General features: G+C 38.1%; 2 protein-coding genes across 5 annotated transcripts in view; one reads left to right on the forward strand and one right to left on the reverse strand.

Annotated features, from left to right (window-relative positions):
* Positions 1 to 1712, forward strand: part of Rmdn1 (regulator of microtubule dynamics 1) — a 57596-nt gene extending 55884 nt beyond the window's left edge. Inside the window, exon 12 of the transcript XR_015619968.1 lies at positions 967 to 1712. The gene's annotated coding sequence lies outside the window, so the exon portion shown is untranslated. The remainder of the gene's footprint in view (positions 1 to 966) is intronic.
* Positions 1 to 19809, reverse strand: part of Wwp1 (WW domain containing E3 ubiquitin protein ligase 1) — a 91577-nt gene that overhangs the window by 33900 nt on the left and 37868 nt on the right. For 3 of the 4 annotated variants that reach the window (XM_087547884.1, XM_087547885.1, NM_001024757.1), the window contains 9 exon segments: positions 19447 to 19571; positions 15721 to 15858; positions 15565 to 15631; positions 13029 to 13213; positions 8009 to 8333; positions 3162 to 3257; positions 1756 to 1930; positions 248 to 302; positions 82 to 166 (listed from right to left, as the gene is read on the reverse strand). In XM_087547884.1, the coding sequence (XP_087404010.1) occupies positions 82 to 166; positions 248 to 302; positions 1756 to 1930; positions 3162 to 3257; positions 8009 to 8333; positions 13029 to 13213; positions 15565 to 15631; positions 15721 to 15858; positions 19447 to 19571 (1251 nt within the window). 4 annotated transcript variants of the gene reach the window in all.

Here is a 19809-nt window from a genome sequence, read left to right on the forward strand (position 1 = left end):
ATGTTTTAGGCCCTTACAGCCCACTCATTCTATCTATACCTCTATCCTGCATGATGATGTAATACTGTAGTATACACATACCCTTGAGTTCTTGGATCTTCCCACTGGGTTGTTTTTGTATTATGATTCACAAAGTAAACTCTGTCTGTTGAATCCACTCTTTTTTCTAAAACAAAGTATGACATTTAATAACAATTTGATACCTATATAGCTAATACATATTTTTATCAATGTCTTATCAGCTTACCCCAGCCTGGTGGTAAGGGTCCATATGGGTCATTTTCTGCAGCTAACATTGAAGCCTGGTTGAAAAAGAGGTTAGGGACAGAATAAGATAACATTGTTAGCCAGAAATACATTAATATACTGAGCAACTTAACAGCCATATCTTAGAAGTTTTTTAAAAAAATAAATGACAAATATGAATATAGCAAATTCAAGAAACAAAGTTCAAAAAATATTATGAAGTAAAAGCAAACCAGCTAATATCATTATTAATGACTTATGATAAATGACTTGAAATAATGTGTTAATATTTAATTTCCTGGTCCTTCTAAGGGGTAAGAGGAGATGGGTGAAGAGTATATAGAGAAATATGCCATTTAAATGAGACAATACTATTTGCACAAAAAATAGAAAATTATAACTATTCTGCATAATATTTATTCAACGGTAATAAACATACATCTTGATGAATACTGATATTACTGTCACAGACAGTGCTAACTGTACTCATTATCCATCTTCATCTTGCTTCTCTTGATAATCAAATCACTAGTTTTGTTTAGGTACCAATGTGTCCATGTGGATTAGTGCACTGAATCTGGATTAGAAAAGTATAAAGTGATCAATTCTGCCCAATGAGGTAGACGCAGAAGGTCTTGATGAAGGTATACTTTGCTAAGAAAGTGTGTAAAAGTATGTGAAAGCTCTCTCCTTTCAGTTTACCCTTCCCTTTCTTGACAGAGACTCTGGAAACCAGACCAAGGGCAGCAGCTCTTTAAAACAGCTGGCAAGATACATGAGGATAGATAAGGTGTGTGCAGGTAAGGTGCAGGTAAGGTGTGTGACAACAGGAGGTGCAGGTAAGGTGTGTGACAACAGGAGGTGCAGGTAAGGTGTGTGACAACAGGAGGTGCAGGTAAGGTGTGTGACAACAGGAGGTGCAGTAAGGTGCGTGACAACAGGAGGTGCAGTAAGGTGTGTGACAACAGGAGGTGCAGTAAGGTGCGTGACAACAGGAGGTGCAGTAAGGTGTGTGACAACAGGAGGTGCAGTAAGGTGTGTGGCAATAGGTGGTGCAGGTAAGATCCAGGTAGGAGGATGCCCTAAGAGACAGAACTCAGCTGCCTGATGGCACTAGAAACAAGAGAGTGATTAGTTCTCATCCTAGCACTGGGATTCTACTGGTATCTAAACCTGCATCCATTTAAGAGGACAGCAGAAAGCTTGACACATACCCAATACATAATTTTCTCATTTCCAAATTTTCATGCATACAAAATCCTACACAGAACCACAACAGATCTCATAATACAACTTTCCTGTTTACTATACACAGGATGAGCATCCAATCCAAAATACTCCAAAGCCCATAAATTTCAGGAATGATTATTTATTTATACATACTAGAAATAATATTTAAAATAACCAAAATCAAATACACAAACAAACCCTTGAAATTAGTCTACATATTTTAGAAAGCCACCAAAGAAAGAAAAAGAAGACATTAACACCTCGTAATTTGCTACTTACCGAATAGAGGTATCGTTGGTTGAATTGTTGCATAGCTCCCTGCAATTGATTCCGCTGAGACTGCCACTGTTCAAAATTCCGAACAGACTCCATGGTAGGTCGCTGCCAGGTTGTTGTTCTGGTGTTATGATCCACATAATAAACTCTTCCACGATCATCAACCCTTCTTTCCCAACTACAATAAATAATAAAAACGAAGTAATGAGCAATCGACTGATAACTAAAACAGACACGTTTACTTATGCAAGTTCTCTACCTGTTTAGCTACATCCAAGTCTTGATCTTTTGAGAGAGAGGGTGAAGCTGTACAGACCACAGTAGTCTTGTGTTCTCCACAGCCCAAATGGGTTTCAACTCACAATTCTCCTGCCTATCCCTCCCAAGTGCTAGGAGGCTGGTTATTTTTTATTGTTAATCACAGCACGCAAGTCTATGAAGCATTTATCTTTCCTAAACAACCTTACTCTTCTATCTCAGACTGACTTACAGCTTGTTTCTTCTTGAGAAACAGCTTTCAGTCCTGTCCACAGAAAAAACATTCACCATTTCAGTTCCATTTCCCAGAGACCTTCAGAGGCCCTACATAGAGCCAAACCTGGGAGCTGCTGGGCCCAAGTGTACCATGCTGTGCCACACCGGTCTTGTGACTTCAGAGGATCGGAGGCCCTGTTCTCCATCTTAACAAGGATTCTACTCAGGCTCCACCTTCTGCTCACTGCTTGTAACTTTACAACACCTGGGATCTATTAAGCCAGTTTCTGACATTAATAGGGAGTCTTTTCAGGAATCAATTTGGAATTCTTCCAAACTTATTACTAACAAATGAGGTTCAACAAAAAATATGTGATTTTCCATAAATAATGATGCACATTATTATATTTCATGAGCTTTAAGGTATGTCTGAGGTAGTAGACTGGTCCAAAATTAAGATCTACAAACTTTGTTACATGTAAGCTCATATCACATCATATCAAAAATTAAAAAGTTTAAATAAGCAAAAACATACTACATTTGGAATATATTTCCTTCAATCTTCAATACTACATTTGGGATATATTTCCTTCAATCTTCAACACTCTAGTGCCTGGCTCTTCAGATCACTGAAAAAATTATTTTTTAAGAAAGGCTCAGCATTTGTTCCTATTGAAAACTTATCACTGGAAAACATACATGTGGTGTTTCAATACAGCACATCCTAAGACTCATTTTAAATAAGCAAGTTTACTATACTGTCATGCATTTAATCCATAGATTGAGAACCATAATATAAAATCTATTTCACTAAAACCACTATCCAAGAATGATAAGGAGATTATTTTAAAATTATTCATGATAGCATATCAAATAAATTTAAAATTCACACTTAATAAAACTATAACTAAAGACAAATCAGAATGCTACATTACCCTGGGGGCAAAGGTTGTGGTCTTTCCCATGTAGTAGTTCGAGTATTATGATCCACATAATAGGTTCTACCATGAGGATCTTTTCTCTGTTCCCACCTGCAATAAAAGTACAAAATAGAAATAAAAAAACCAAAGATTAGGACCTCAGAAAATGTTCTAGAATTGGGAACATTATAAGCAGGCTTTAAGGCCCAGACATATATAATACACACACACACACACACACACACACACACACACACACACACACACACACACGAAAACTATATAAAGGTGTTTTGATTTCTTAATTATTGCTTATTTATAACAGAACTGGAAACTAAATAATGTAGTTAAGAAAGAAAGCATAGAATAGTTAATCTTTTTATTTACCAATTTATACTCTTCCAAATTAGCAGAAAAGAAAAACAATCAAGAGTTAAAGAACTGCAGCATAGAACAAGCCTGAATCACTAAATGCTATCCAATTAAACATCTAAAAGATTTTTAGCATACGCATCTCAAAGACATGTTCCTGACAGTTCTGCCATCTTTGTGCACACAGGGCTGGACTGTGCACATCTATTCTACTCTTCATTTTGGTAGTCCTTTTGATGAACATCACTAATTTGTCTTTTCCCAAAAGCCTCTTAATCTCTTGTTTCCCCTCCTTTGATTTTCTTTTATTAGTTCCCCATTTCTTCTCTGAAATTTTCTCAATATGATATATGGGTGTTTGTGTGGGACCTTTACAAAGGTATAAGCATAATCCTAATAGCTATCTTTCACAGTGCTGGTGAGTGTTAAACAGGCTGCTTAAAGAGAAAAGACATTGACAGTCTTACCCAGCACTGGACCCTGCATTCTACAATAGTGACCTGCCAGGCAAAATGTGCCCACTGGTCAGTGATTTGACTGGTAATCAGCGTGATTGGATTTGAGGCTTGTTCCACTGGAGAGCTGGTGCTCTAAACCTGGCCAAAACCCAGGGCTAAGATAGTTACAGGCCCTACGGGAGAACCCATTAATGCTGTTTGTGAGAGGGTTGTGTTGTCCACTAACATTTATATTGCACTCCTGTGTTTGTGCTGATCTCAACTTCGGTCAGAGAAGTTTCTTAATGCAGAGGTTAGCTGTTAAAGCAGAGCCTTCTAAGTGCTCAAAGCCCTCAGAATAAGTGACTGTGACTGCTCAATTATGTATATACAGACATTTCTGTCACACCTCACCCCAACCCCCTGTTAAGGCTTGGGGAACATTATGGAAGAGGGCACGGAAAGAATGTAGATCCAGAGAGTGGGGAGGAGTGCTGTGACGAGTTGTCCCCTGGACAAGGTATGGCTGTTGCACTCATAAACTCAAGTGGCAAAGCTACCTGCTCTAAAGCTGTACAAGATCAAGCCACTTAAGACTTTAACATTGAATGAAAAGGAGTTTCCAAGGTCCCCCCTCCCCAGCTCGAGAGCTACCAACAATTGATAGTAAACTGAGAGTCACCTGTTGGGGCACAAGAACTAGTGGGTTCCCCCTGCCTCGGTGAATGCACCATGTGCTTGTGAACAGCATTAACTGAGCTCAGCAGAGTTATGGGGTAAAAAGAGGACACAAAGTTAGGAGCAAGCTGTACTACAGGGATCGGGTCTCATGAGTCTCAAGGGTGGCAGGCTGCCAGGCTTGGTGGCAGTTATCTCTGAAGTCCTAGTGTAGCATCTTCTATACTAACTGTTTTGTCTCTTTTCACACTACAAGGTTTTGTAGATATTAATGAGTAGGATTCTAAAACAGGGCTAATGGGTTATAGTATTAATTGAATGTTGATATAAACTGTATTATACCTTTGTTAATAAACATAGTATTTATAGTCTTTTGATAGGCAGGGGCAGGGTATCTTGAATAGAAGTCACTTTCAATTCCATGGGTAGAAAGGTAAAATTCCTAGTTCTCAGGATAGGACTTCTCTGAAGAAGACAAGAAGCATGTTTGAAAGAGTTCTATTGAGCCTCTCATCAGCTAGTTTTATATATATATGAATATTTATATATATATGAATTATTAATGTAACAGTCTGCTCATCCTACCCTATCACTCTTTTTTGTCTTAAAGATTGCATTATTTATTCAAATGTATGTTGTTTGTGTTTATGTACATATATGTGCACATGTGTGCCAGTACCCAAAGTGACCAGAAGAATATGTTCATGACCTGAAGCTGGAGTTATATAGGCGGTTGGGAGATCCTTGATATGGGTGCTGGAAACTAAACTTGGTCCTCTGGAAGAACACAAGTGCTTGTAACCTCTGAACTACATCTTCAACCCCTCTGTCCCCCCAAATCATTTTTTAAACATTTATTTGTTTATTTGTATGTGTGCGTATGCAGATATGTATGTGTGGCTTTACCCACTATGCTATCTTTCTCTCCCAGTCCTTTCTCATGGGTATAGGGTACATGAGAGTAGACTATCAGTGTGAGTGACGTAGACAAACCCAAGGCATCCTTCATTTCTCTACTCTACCTCTAATAACTTCTTTTCCATTGCTGAACACCCACTCTGGTCACCAGCTGTAGAGTTCCCTGTGGGCAACTCTCAGGTTCTGTTGTAGAATCTTACCCCAAAAATGACAGCTCAACAAGTTGCCTCCTCTTGGAGCAGCTGACAGGGGAGGACAAAAGGGCACAGTAGGATCTAGGATTCTCTGGGCAATTAGTGAAACCAGCCAGGAGCTTTCTGACCTGAGAATGTCATTGGAAAGGGGCAAAGAAGGCACCTGATAGCCAACATGCCCATAATATGCAGTGTTCTACCCAAGGAGAAGGGTTGAGGCAGGTAAGCATTTTATCTTTTTTTAAGATAGTAACTGAATAATATTCTTAATTTTGCCTCCTGGGCCAGAAATCTGAAACAATTTTCTACTGAGCACTTTATTAGTTTGCCCCTGATGCAATACATTGATACAGAAAATTGTAAAGAAAACATTCAAATGTAGTTTTCCCTGTTTTGTGTTCCAAACAATTTAGCTTATACAAGATGAACTACATTGAGAACACTTATTAATTTCAGACCTTCTGGTTGTTCTTTCTCTCTTCTCTAAAACAGTAATGCCCCTCTGCTGCCTCTCCTTCTCCAGACAGAGAGAGGCACAGCCCACATTACTAATACACTCTCTCCTCATCTTGGGAAGCTAAGATAGGTGGCCTTGTGTTTGAGGTCAACTTTGGTGACATGATGAGTAAATTACAAAGACAGGAGACAAAAGACAAAGCTTTCTGAAGGAGAGAAGGGTAGTGTCTGCACGAAATACAAGAGGACTGTGCAGAAAGCAGCAAACCAAGTTCAGAGCAAGTTCTTCCCCACATGTAAAGGTACAAAAACTAAAACGATAAGATCTACTTGGGAAGCACAGGCAGATAGACCACAGTCTGAAACCACAACTACATAGTGGTGAAACCAGATGAGCCAGCAAAAAACCTGAGGGAAACACAGCTTCAAAAGCAAGAAAATCAGAACATAATTCTGAGATGAGCAATCAAACAAGTAAGATAAACCAGAGCCCTCTAGGGTAGTTGCAAAGGCTACAAGTCAACATTCTAATTACTGTAGGCGGTATTAAACAGTGCTGTGGTGATCTGCAGGAGAATGGCCCAGAGACTCCCATGTGTGACTGCTTGGTTTCCAGTGAACTGCTTAGGAGTGGCTAGGAGGTGTGGCCTTGTTGGAGCAGGTGTGACATGGGTGGTGGGCTTCCAGGTTTCAAAAGCTCACATCAGAGTCAGACTCATTCCTTTTCTGCCCATTGCCTGTGTATCAGATGTGAGCTCTCGGCTATTGCTCCAGGACAATATCTACCTACAGCCATGCTCCCCAATGTGATGGCCATAGATCAACCCGCGCAAACTGTAAGGAAGCCCCCAATTGAATCTTTCTTTTATAAGTTGCCTTGGTCATGGTGTTTGTTCACAACAGAATAGCGACACTAAGAAAAGTGTCATATTTTTGTCATAGCACTTTCAAACTACATTGTACATACATGGTATCAAGTCTAAGCTAGTGTCTTAAAGGTAGACAAAATGAATCAATAGTTAATAATGATAGTAATATCAGTAAAAAAAAGTATAATATATAAGGAGCAAGAGATATTTAAATAAAGATGAAGAATCATTCTTTAAAGAAAAGCATTGGGAATTAAAATATCCATACAAAAAAACTTAAAGATTAGGGAAACCAAGATTAAAACAATCCAGGCTTGTAAGAGAGTCCTTTGGAGACTGTCCCCTGCATTCACTGGCACCGGGAATGGATGGCTAGCGAACATCATGGATGCAGATCACAATGAGAGCTAGAGAACCAGGGTAAGGAGAAGTGTGTCATGGTCACTATTGTAGAAAATGAAAATGAAATCAAAAGGTCTTGCAGATTCACATCTGGTTGGTCAGTTCATACAATACACATTTCAACCAGATAATTGATTGCTCTTAACTCTAAGAAGTAGTTTCACTGGAGCAAATAAATTATATGAAGGATACCACTTAGGGTTAAATTTTATGACTTTTTATTATTTTTAATTAAGTGTATGTGTGTGTTAGTGCATGGGTGTGTGGATATGTATGCACATGAGTGAAGATGCTGACAGAGATCAGAGGCATGGTATCCTAGAGGTGAATTTCTAACCTTGTGTCATGTACACGGGAATGAAATTTGAGCCTTCTGCAAAAAACGTGTACTTTTAACTGCTAAACCACCTCTCCAGTCCCTACCTTAATTTAAAAAAAAAAAAGAAACATTTCATATAGATATCTAATAGTCATAATTCATAAGAAAATTTCTAATTAAATGGAAGTCAAACATTAAAACCATTTTCTGGACATACCCTGATGGCAAAGATTCTGTGTTGGTATTTCCCGACTGTGGCCGGAGAGGTTCCACACACCCTTCTGGCTGCCTTACTTTGTCAAAACCAGAATTATTTCTAGAATCAGAGTCAGGGTCTATGAGGCTCCGAGCTTCTGGTCCCACTTCTGCACTGGCAGAGGGAATACATTCACTGTGTTCTGAGGATGCTGGGGGTTCTTGTACAGGAGGCTCTTGGACGGTGGTGCTAGTGCAATTGGAAGTCGAGGTGGAGTCTTCAGATGGTAGTGAAGTACCCATGGCTGAAGTACTATCAGCTAGGACAGATGATGATTCTCCATTAACTACAAGGGAAAAATATCAAAATGACCTGTGACTCAATTATCTAATCAATTTACTATACTTCTTCAACACCTATTCAAACATTCAAACTGAATAATGTACCAGATATTCAAGAACATAAAACAACAAGAGATAATTTTGGATCAATTTTTAGGAATAACATAAATATATAATAAAAATTTTAGGAACTGTAAGTGAGTTGGTAAATGATAAAGATGTAAGTATATATACTAATAACATTAATTTCAGGAAAGAGACACCAACATTAGGAAAACAAATGTTTTCCTCCCAATTACCAACTTTAAATCTCCTCTCGTATGTAACTGGTAGCCAGTCTCAAAGCATAACAAACAAAAACCTCTTTCATTATGTTGTCCAGTCATACATGATTGCATTACTTCTTATGAAAGTACCAAAGGGGACTAAAGTAAAAACATCCAACAGTCCCAGCTAAACCTTTTTTTTTTTTCTTAAATTTGGCATCTTCTTGTATTGGGCTGTTGAGTTGCTGAGATTGGAGGCACACAACCAAGCCCAGCTTCCTTCTACATTGACATAGTAAATACCCTACTCCTGACATTTCCTGACAGTCTCAATAGCTATGAGACCTGCAATATATTTGTGGTACTACAGGTATTTGAGCCTGCTACCTGATGAAACAAAACACTTTCCTAGAAGCTTGGAAGAACATGTGTGTACTGCTTCCATGAATGTCTCCCTAAGATGTTCTAGTACCGTGGAGTATCCCTGAAACAATCCATGGCCTCTATCCATGTGGTGGATTCGTTGTGGCAAGGGAAACCTTATTTTCTAAGACTGGTAACTTGGGTAACAAGCTTTGAGAGAATGAGCAGTCATCAAGGTTATGCAGGGGAGCTAGGGCACGAGTGGGGTTTACAGGATTGTCAATCACCAGTGCATACTGTATGGGATCTATACATCTCTCCACATCCTCCAAGTGGATTCACAAATGGCTCGTAAAACACAAATATGCTGCAGTGTCTAGCATCAACCAAGTCCCAGGAGTACACAGAGCAAATTTCTCTATTAGGAATCTCTGCTCAGTGGGGTTTTGAATCTGGCACCCTCTCCTACAGGATAGTGTGGTGGCTGAGAACAAGAGGAGTGGCTTCAGTTTGAAACTAGCGCACTGCTACCTGACGATGAGCAACCTAAAAGTAAGAAGCTTGGAGTGAATCAACTATTTTTCTTTTTTGAACAAAGTTATAAGGAACTGTCTGGAAATCTAAATTTTAAACATATTACCCAATGACTTATGATTAGGAAAGTATGAAAAACCACAGCAAGGTTTGTAAAGAATAACAAATTTATGAGTAGAATCAGAAATAGACAGAACTTAATCACAGTCAGAATATATTAAGCAAATGAATGAAACTTTAAATAAACAATAAGACTTGAAATGGAAAGGCAATGGAAGAAATATTTTCCCCAAACACAAGGAGTGCACACACAGGGTATGGAAAAACTCTCTTTTAAGCTTTATAGATAATTCTTGCATTATTTGAACTGTTATATTCCATTGGAAAAAGGATCTTTCCAACCCACACAAAACATTATCCCCAAACCATACATAGCCCATCATGATGCATAATCAAAGCTAACTCAATATTAGCAAATTCTGTTAGGAACTGTATCACGGTAATTGCGCAAAGGTTAAAAACATGGTTATTTTTGATATTAGCTATGAAGTATTCAATAAAATACTAACAAACAAAGATAATCATAATCACTAATACAACTTAATATTGCTGATTATACTTGACAATTAAGGCTGGAAAAAACTCACATATAACTAGAGATGAGAACTAATAAATTAATGTAAGTGTAATAGACTGACAGAATGAGAGCCTTAAGTTCAGCCAAGATCATACTGAAATTCTATAAGAAAATATAATACTAAGAGTTTGTGTTTTTGTTTTTGTCGTTCATTTGCTTGATTTTACTCTAGACAGGCCTAGAAATTGTAATTCCACCAAGTGTTTGGGATTATAGGCATGTACCATCATGGCTATACTAAGGTTTTTGTAGAAATAAAATGACTTAGGTATAGATAAAAAATATCTTTGGGTGAGAAGGTTGGAAAATGTAACTGTTAAATAGAAATGTTTGTTAAGAATTGTTAGAATGTTAAGAACAACAATTCTCATTCCTTGTTGGTGGAAATGCATCGCACAGCTAAGGTAGAAAATGACTGGGCTGCTTTCTATCAAACTATCATATATTCTACTGATCTCTCTCCTCAACCCAAATGAGTCCAAAGCTTATGACCACACTGAAAGCCTGAACAAGACGTGGATTGAATCTTTATTCCTAACTTCTTGCAATTCAAGAGACTCAAGTACAGAACTGAAATGACAATATGCATTTCTCAGAACGTACATAACTAATACACCACAGAAATGAAATGTAATTAATTAGACATTTCGGTCCTGGGATTCTAACGGATACTACTTTCAAAGTGATACTGTTCCATAGTTTCTAGTTATTTATGTTTATAACTCATTGTCACTCTTCTTCATTATTAAATTAGTTTGATATATATATATATATATATATATATATATATATATATAATTAGTTTGTTATATATGTGTGTGTGTGTATGTGTGTGTGTGAACATTTTGGTCATAACAATTTATTCATAATGGGTTTGTGGGCTGTAACAAATATATAAGATGTCACTGGAAAGCTCTAAATACAGTAGGAGGAGCAGGTATATGAGAACCTTATAGTATCTAAGTTGTTCAGACCCTCAAGTTCTAGATTGAGCATATGTTGTCATCATCCAAGTAGCGAGGTATCCAGATACGTGATATCTGCCTCCAGTTTGATTTGGCTTGATAAACATATATATATAATCACTTTTATCCACTAAGATATTGGGGTTACAATTCTTTCAAATAAAGTAGAAAAAAGGTATATAAACTAACTAGTTGTTATGACTATTATGGTTTGAGTACACATATATAAATTTATTTCTTTTTAAGAGAAGTAATTAGGCCATTAGAACCGCTGCCTCTGGAAGGACTGAGGTGGTTCTCACAGGGCACCATGTCAGTTCCTAAGAGAGTGAGCTATTACAAAACATTCAATCTTACTCCCAGTAGTTCTCTGACTTCCTGTCTCACACATGATCTTTGTCTTTCATATATATTCCAGCCATGATAACATCCAACATGAGGTCCTCACCAGAGGTCCAAAGGAACTGAATGACCTTGAACTCACAGACTACAAAGTGCTGAACTGAAGTTGTAAACTAAATCTCTCCAATCATTCTTTACTTCCTTCCTTCCCAAAGCCCTTTGACAGGGTATCTACTATGTAGCCATGCTGGCCTGGAATTTACTATATAGGTAAGGCAGGCCTTGAACGTACAGTGGCAGCCTGCCTCTGGCTCCTGAGTGCTGGAGTTAAAATATCTTTTTTTTAATAAGTTATACAGTCTTGAATATTTTGCTATTTGAACATAAATAGATCATGATATCATTTTACTACTTTTAGAAACTGCCACATAAAAGTGTGTGTTTTCCTCTACAATTTCCTTACAGGTGAGCCATTTTAGGGTGGCTATGACTATACAGGGAGAGACTGTTAGGCCATCCTGTAGGAAAGACTCAGCTCTGTATGTGAGTATAATGAGAGTTAGATGGACCACACTTCTGAAGAAATTAGGCATTTAAACACAAAGCGAGTAGGCCGAACTGCTTACAGTGGCAAGTCTGAGTTCGTATCAGTGCCAGTTTCCTGATAAAGGCCAGTACACAGGACTTCCTGTACATTTCTCTGAAGTTTTCCCAGTGTTTATAATTCCCAGTAAGTGAAAAATGTATAATATAGCTACAGAATCCATTTGTCTGATCCATATCACCCTTATCTTTTATAAATAAGTAATAATTATATATTAGAAAAAGTCACTTCATACTAGGTTAGAGAGGATTAAAGTGGAGGAAAAGTATAGTATTCTCAAATACCACTTTCCAAGAACTATGATAGACATTTTTCATTTATTATCTCATTTAATTTTTACAAATGTTAAACGGCAATTAATTAAGAATATCAGTCCCCTTTTATATAGAGAGACGCTAACTTTGATATTTTTGTCACATTAACATGTTGACTCTTTTAAGTCTATTCATCACTGTCTCATCTTCTTAATGTAATATATAATAAATATTTATGGCAACTAAACTTCTCAAATGAATCTTCCTAATCAAGAGGGAGAAAAAAACCTTCATGTACAATACTACCTCTGGTGAGAATTTATCATTTCTCTGGACTCCTTAGTATTGGCCCACATCCATTATTTGAAACCCATGGAGACAATGTATTCCAGAATTCATGGTTTGGAATTTAGAACAGTTATATGGCATATGTATTATATACCATTCCAATACCAAACAGATTAGAAGCCAATCACGATGGGAAGTGAAAATAGCCTCCCGCCAGTTCTTTAATATTGCTAACAAATGAATTTGAAACACACACACACACACACACACACACACACACACACACACACACACACACACACCTTTAGTGATTTGAGAAGCTTTGAAATGAGGTATATTAGTTTGCTTTTCATACTAAAATGGAGTATAAGGCTGAGTAACTTCTTGGAGGCATAAATACATATACCTCTTTAATTTTTATTCAAACAGTATGACAGTCAAGGTTACCTGTGTCACTGGTGGGCTCAGACGTGAGTGGTTTTGGAGCTGGAGTATTTTGGGGTCTGGTAGCAACCTGAGGCGGGGATGAAGGTGTGTTTTCTCCATTAACTATATGTGAACAGCATGAGCTCGGAACAACAGTACTTGTTGATACATGATTATCAATTCCAATAGTACCTTCAACAGCCAACCTTTAAAAAGAAAAAAAGTCTTACTTCAATGAGTAAAGTATAATAAAACAATTATCAGCAGACTTTACATTAAAAACCTACTGACTTCCTAATATTCATGTGGAGTGCTAAAGCAGAGATCAGAGATACACCTGCTGCTGCTACGTTAAACTACACTACTTCAGTGCACTGGCAGACAAAACGAGGACACTGAGTGCATATGGGCCTTCAAGTACGGTTCCAATTGTGTATTTTAGATTAGAATACTGGGCTACTTTAAATGTTCTGAGAGTAGCTTCAGAGGTTCTTGAAATTATATGAAATGTCCACAAACTAATTCTGAATGTGGAAATATTTTTAATAGTGAAGTAAGGTCTGAACGAAAACTTTCTAGAAATTCTGAAGCACGCGTCACTCCTCGGGCTCTGATCCAGAGTCTGTGATGTAGAAGTCTAAGTGTGAGAAGTTGCTTGAAAGTTCCCTGACATGATACAACTCATTTTAAAAAAACAAGATGAGCTATCATAAAGGAAAATAATCATAGATTTGGTAGTTTTGTTTGTCTTCCTAGATGGGCCAGGCTAGCTGAGAACTTGACTATGTACCTCTGGGTAGCCTCAACGTCAAACCAGTGCTCCTGCCTCTGCTTCTCAAGTGTTAGCATTACAGATATGAGCAACTACGCTCAACACAGGACTAAGTATTAAGTCATTTAAACTCCTTCAAAGTCTAAAATTGTATTTTAAAGAATGTAAACATGTTATACAGTAATGCACTTTAATCTACAAACTGCTCGACTGTTTTGGTCATTAATTTTTCTCAGTGTAAATTATAATCTCGACACTGTTTACTTAAAGCAAATAAGCAACTTGAAAAGCATAGTTTCAAAAGCTTTTTAAAAACAGTACTGGAGGTTGGGGATTTGGCTCAGTGGTAGACCGCTTGACTAGCAAACACAAGGCCCTGGGTTCGGTCCCAGCTCTGAAAAAAAAAGAAAAAAAAAAGTACTGGGTGGGTTGATGTGTCAACTACTAATAGCGAGGCCTCCAACCAAAAGGCAGCACTGAGACTCAGACCCATTTCTCTGCACATGGTAAGCAAATGCTCTACCAAGGAATTATCTTCAGCTTTTGTTTTGAGAGATGGTCCCACCGAAGTAACCAGACTGCACCAAGCTTGCTATCCTCCTGTTTCAGTCTCTCAAGTATCTCAGACTGTGAGTAGGCCACAGTGTATCTAGCTTCTTCAAGTGCTTTGATGAGAAGCACCCAACAGAAAATAAGAATATATTATTAGTAACTCTGCAGAATTCAAAAGTTACACTTTGTCTTATATTGGCATATCTTTTTCAGATGTACCAAGTCAATTTTATAAGAATATTTTTATATTTTTGACTTTTAAATCCACCATATTTGAATTATATATTCTTACTTCATTTACATGTTTCAAAAGAGAGCCTCTTTTTTTAAAATTTTATTTATTTACATTCGTGTCGTTGACCCTCCTTCCCCCCAGTTTCTCATCCCATTCCTCCTCCCCCTGCCTCCGAGAGGGCCCCCCACCCCACCAGACCTCCCCTGTTCCCTGGGGCCTCAAGTCTAAGAGAGCCTTTTTGAATCATCACAAAATATGAATGTCAGGGAGCTTTTGAAATGGCAGGATGAATTCTGTGGCCATAATCGTAGGGCATTTAGCTTGCGACCTACAGAAGGATAACGAATGAAGAAGGGCTCTTCCCACACCACAGACTTAGTAACCAGCACACTGGCAATGCTGGCTGTGAAAGGCACTTTGAGTAAGAAGCACTGCCACATTCCACAGCATAAGGGAATACTTGAAACACTATGCTATATAAGACAAGCATTTCTGGTTACAGAAAATGGCCAAAGCAGTAATTTTCTTATGTGTTAATATAAAAAAGCTGTTATGTTAAAGCTTCTTTCCCAGGTACTCAGCAAGTAACATCTTTATATATAAGCTTTTAAATTGTTATCAATATATTTCTGTTATTTTTTGATCTAGGGTTTTCAATGTAGCCCACACTAGACTTTTACATTTTATGACAAATACTAAATTGAGATTAAGAATTGAAATTCGTAAGTTGGGTGTGGTGTGTGCCTGTAACTCAGCACTGGCATCCTGGGAGCAGGAGGACCAGAGCTAAGAGGTCATCCTTAACTGCACTGTAAACTCCAAGTCACTGTACACATCCACCCACTGCCACCCAGTAATGCAATCCTGCCAACCAAGAAACTGAAGCAGAAGGGTAATAAATTTGGAGATAACAAAAAAAAAAAAAAAAGTAAATTAAAACACAAACTTCAAGCTTGGGAACTACTGTAACGTGTTACAAAAATAATAAAGCACTGTACCTGGGAGTTGTCCTTGTCAAAGGGTCTCCATTCTCATGGACAGCATCCCCATTCTGCTGAATTTCTACTAAACATCGGGAAAGAAAGCAACTCAGTTTCTACATACTTCTTGCCAAATTTCTTTACTTAAATTAAAAACACATCAGCACAGCTTACTGGGTGGCGAGGAGCTGCGGTTTGTCACAGCTTCTGGCTCAATCACTAATCCATCAAGGACAACTGTCAGTTCCCCAGTTTGTACTATTCCATTCTTGTTTTCCAAGGAAAGTTTTAGTTGTTCTTTCACTTTTTCTACTGGAAAAAAGAAAATTCTAATTTAAAAACATTTGTCACATACAAAACCATGTTTTAGAGATACCTCAGTTAAAGACCAGCTGTACTTCAGACCTGGAGAGCAGCATTTGGCAGTCATCTCCTGCATTAATATCTGTAGACCCTGTATAGAACACAACAGGCATAACTCCAGTCCCGGTTTGCTGAGTGACTCTCCTTCCCAAGTTGCACGCCACTGACAGCATCTTTCATGGCTTCTGGGCACAGTACAGCCTTCAGAGGACAAGCTAATACTAGCTAAATAAGCACACCAGCCCTTTAAACTTGTTCTTGAGCAGAAGCCCAAAGATCCTGAGGATGATGCAATGTCATCCTGAGTCGAGCATCTTAGTTACCAAGTCCATCTCTGCCACTTACTAGGCTACAAATTAAGCTATTCAAACTTCATTAAGTCTCAGTTTCCTCGACTTTCGTAACAAAGTAGACCAATAAGAATAACAAAAAGGAAACATAAGGAACTCAAACCCAATGGAAAGTCCTACACCACATCAGACACAGTTGGTGCTCCATAAATACTACAGACTGTGTCAACAATTTACTGTTTCTCTTATAGCAGGCCAAATCCCCTACTAAATCTATTCTGATTTAAATGCAGAGTCCCTTGGATTCAACTTCCATGCCACAGAGTCTACATTAAATTTACTCAGGTGTGTGAGAAATTTGTGAAGAAAACAGTGAAGAGCCTAACACGTCAAATATACAAAACAAATATGGAATTTTCATGCTTGAAATACATTACGGTATAGCAAACTAGGAATTATGTAAAGTTTGAAATTACTGAAAGTTTAAACATATCACAAAACAGGGTACATGAACAGATTAATTAGTTTGTTTTAATTATTCCATTTTATATGTAAACCACAAAATGACTTTTTACTCTGTAAACATAATTTGTCAGTTAATAATCTAGAAAAATAATACTCTCTAAAACTCATCAGTGATTATTATTCAATATGGAAACAATTCACTTTTATTTTTTGTTGTTGTTTTGGGAGATAGGGATCATACAGATGTAGACCTGGTTGTCCTGGAACTCACTCTGTCCACAGTTGGCCTCAAAGTCATAGTGATTCACCTACTTATGCCTCCCAAGTGCTGTCTTAATTGGTAAAATTTACTGACATAGACACATGCAAAGGGAAGCCATCTGAAGAGACAGGGAAAGGATGCCTATCTACAAGTCGAGGTAAGAAGTCTCAGAAGAAAACAACTGTATCAACACCTTGATCAGATTCTAGCCTAAAGAGAAGTGAGAAGAAAGCCTCCACTTGTTGAAGATCTGGGTAAGGTAGACTAAGTCTAGCTCTCAAGGGGCTGAGATAGGAGGATCAGGATCTGAAGGACAGTCTGGCTATAGAGTAAGACCCTGACTCCAAACAAAATAGATAGAACAAACGTTTAATGACTGCCTAGAGTAAGGTATGTAGGATACTACTGTTGTATTTTCTAAAGACCTCTGCTTACAGTAGAAATGTTTAAAACATATGAAAATATCTAAACACATTCTGTTCAAGTAGATCAACTGGATACCTAAGTTTATGCAATTTGCAAGGTTTTTTACCTCAAATTACATTGATATTACAAGTTTCTTAAAAGATGACTGCATAAGATAGATACCATTACATGGAGGTTAGGTGACTGAATATTTATATGGGGAGGGAGGCTGAGTACAGACTAACTTCAGGACAGAGTCAGAAACCATCCGAATGTGCTGCAATAGGGACATAGATAAGGACATCCAGATAAGATACTACACACCTGAAAGGCTACTAATTTCTGTACCAGGACAAATGGCGAGGCCAAATAAGTCATGCAATAGCAGATAATTAAATTAGCATAAGCCACAGGTAACACATTTTCTTCCTTAAAACTAGTGTTCAACAAAATATTCACAGGAGAAAATATAGAGACAAAGTGTGGAGCAGAGATTGCGGGAAAGGTCATCCAGATATGGCCCCACCAGGGCATCCATCCCATATACTATCACCAAACCCAGACACTATTGCTGATGCCAAGAAGCCTGATATAGCTGTTTCCTGAGAGGCTATGCCAGAGCCTGAGAACCAAACCATTAGACTGAAAACAGGGCCCCAATGGAGGAGTTAGAGAAAGGACTGAAGGAGCTGATGGAGTTTTCAACCCCATAGTTAGATCAACAATATCAACCAACCAGACCCCCAGAGCTCTCAAAGACTAAACCACCAATCAAAGATTAGACAGGGATGGACCCATGCCTCAGCCACATATGTAGCAGAGGATGGCTTAGTAGGGCATCAATGAGAGAAGAGGCCCTTGGCACTGTGAGACTCAATGCCCCCGTATAGAATAAGGGGACTCCAGCAGGAAATCGGGAAGTGTAAGTAAATAAGATATCCAATTTAAAAAAAAAAACTAGTGTTCAAAAAATGTATCAAGCCCTGGAGGTTCCACTACTGAGCAGCAGGCCAAGAAGGTACCTTACCGCTGAATCCCCAGGGCTGCCCACCAACTCAGTCACGGAAACCACCAACACCTCTGAGGCCATGGGGACAGGCAAGTACATTGCCTCAACACAGAGACCTGACAGGACATGGTGGAAGCAGCACAGGGTCAAAGGATACGTGCCCCAAGGGGAGGTCCCAGTCTATGAAAACAAGTATGTGAAGTTTTTCAGGAGTAAACCACAACTTCCCCCAGGGCTGAGCCCTGAGGCTACCACACAGGTCACCCTGTATATATATATGTACATGCAAAGTTTTTTATATACTAACAAGAGGCATAACATTACTGTAGTCTGAACTACTTTAGAAACTCCAATGCTAGAAAATTTTCAATCACGGAAAACTGGTACTTATAGTATAGTGTTGTTTGTTTTTTTTTTCTGGGTTTTTTTTTAAGAGCATTGGATAAGTTCAGGGCAAAGTATGCTTAAGAACAAGAAAGGAGAACAAATTACTGAGTGGTTATCTTTGGATGGAATTATAATTTCTATACTCCTCTGTGATTTTTCATTTCTTCATATTTTTAACAGTGAACTGATTATCACCGAAAAATTTAACACTAGAATATTTAATCTAAATAAAGATATCACTGTTAAGGAAAATAATATGCTCAAGGGGCAGAGAAACAGTGAAGAGGAAAGTCAGGCAGTGAACTGGGTTTGGGCCCCAGCACTCGAGGGAAGGGGCTGTCTTGTTTGAGGGGGAAGGAGAGAGATGCTATTTATTTATTCACTCTAGGCCAACGTGGACTTCACAATTCTTCTGCCTCAGCCTACTGACTCCCATAATTATACACATATACCACCATACTTAAATCAGGTCTAAGTACACAAGTAAATAATAAATGAGTGGTGGTAACTATTATTGGAGTACTCTAGATGATCTACAGCACAGAGAAAGGACAGGAAAATATTGCCAACAGTTTATTATGACAGAATTCTAAAGCAACCGTTGGCAATTATAAGATCATTTTAAGCACAACACTACACTTTACTTCTGGACTTTAGAAGGATGTGTTTAAAGTCTCATAAATGATGTATAAGGAAACAAAGATTAGAAAGCCACTTACATTTTCTGTTGTGTGTTAACAGCACTTGTTTCAAGTCCACTGTTGCTTTTCCTAATAGAGCGTCTGCCTTTAAAGTGTGATGACTCCAAACTCGGAACTCCAAGGTGGTCTGTGGGGCCACATTTCTGCGTGAATAACATTATAACAAGAATAAGCATGTCATCACTGTGTGCTAACTCTTCTAAGTTACTTACATTAACTACTATGTTCTCTAAAACCATGAATTGAGTTCACTACTGTATAAAACAGTAAACTGGATCAGAAACAAAAATAACAAATATTTTCAAATAGATTGTGACCTTCAAATACAATGACAACTACTTCAGGATTATGGTAGTTAGCAACCACTGAGCAACACAGCAC

The sequence above is a fragment of the Rattus norvegicus genome, chromosome 5 (genome assembly GCF_021556685.1).
Source record: "Rattus norvegicus strain SHRSP/BbbUtx chromosome 5, alternate assembly SHRSP_T2T, whole genome shotgun sequence".
In the NCBI taxonomy this organism is placed as follows: Eukaryota; Metazoa; Chordata; class Mammalia; order Rodentia; family Muridae; genus Rattus; species Rattus norvegicus.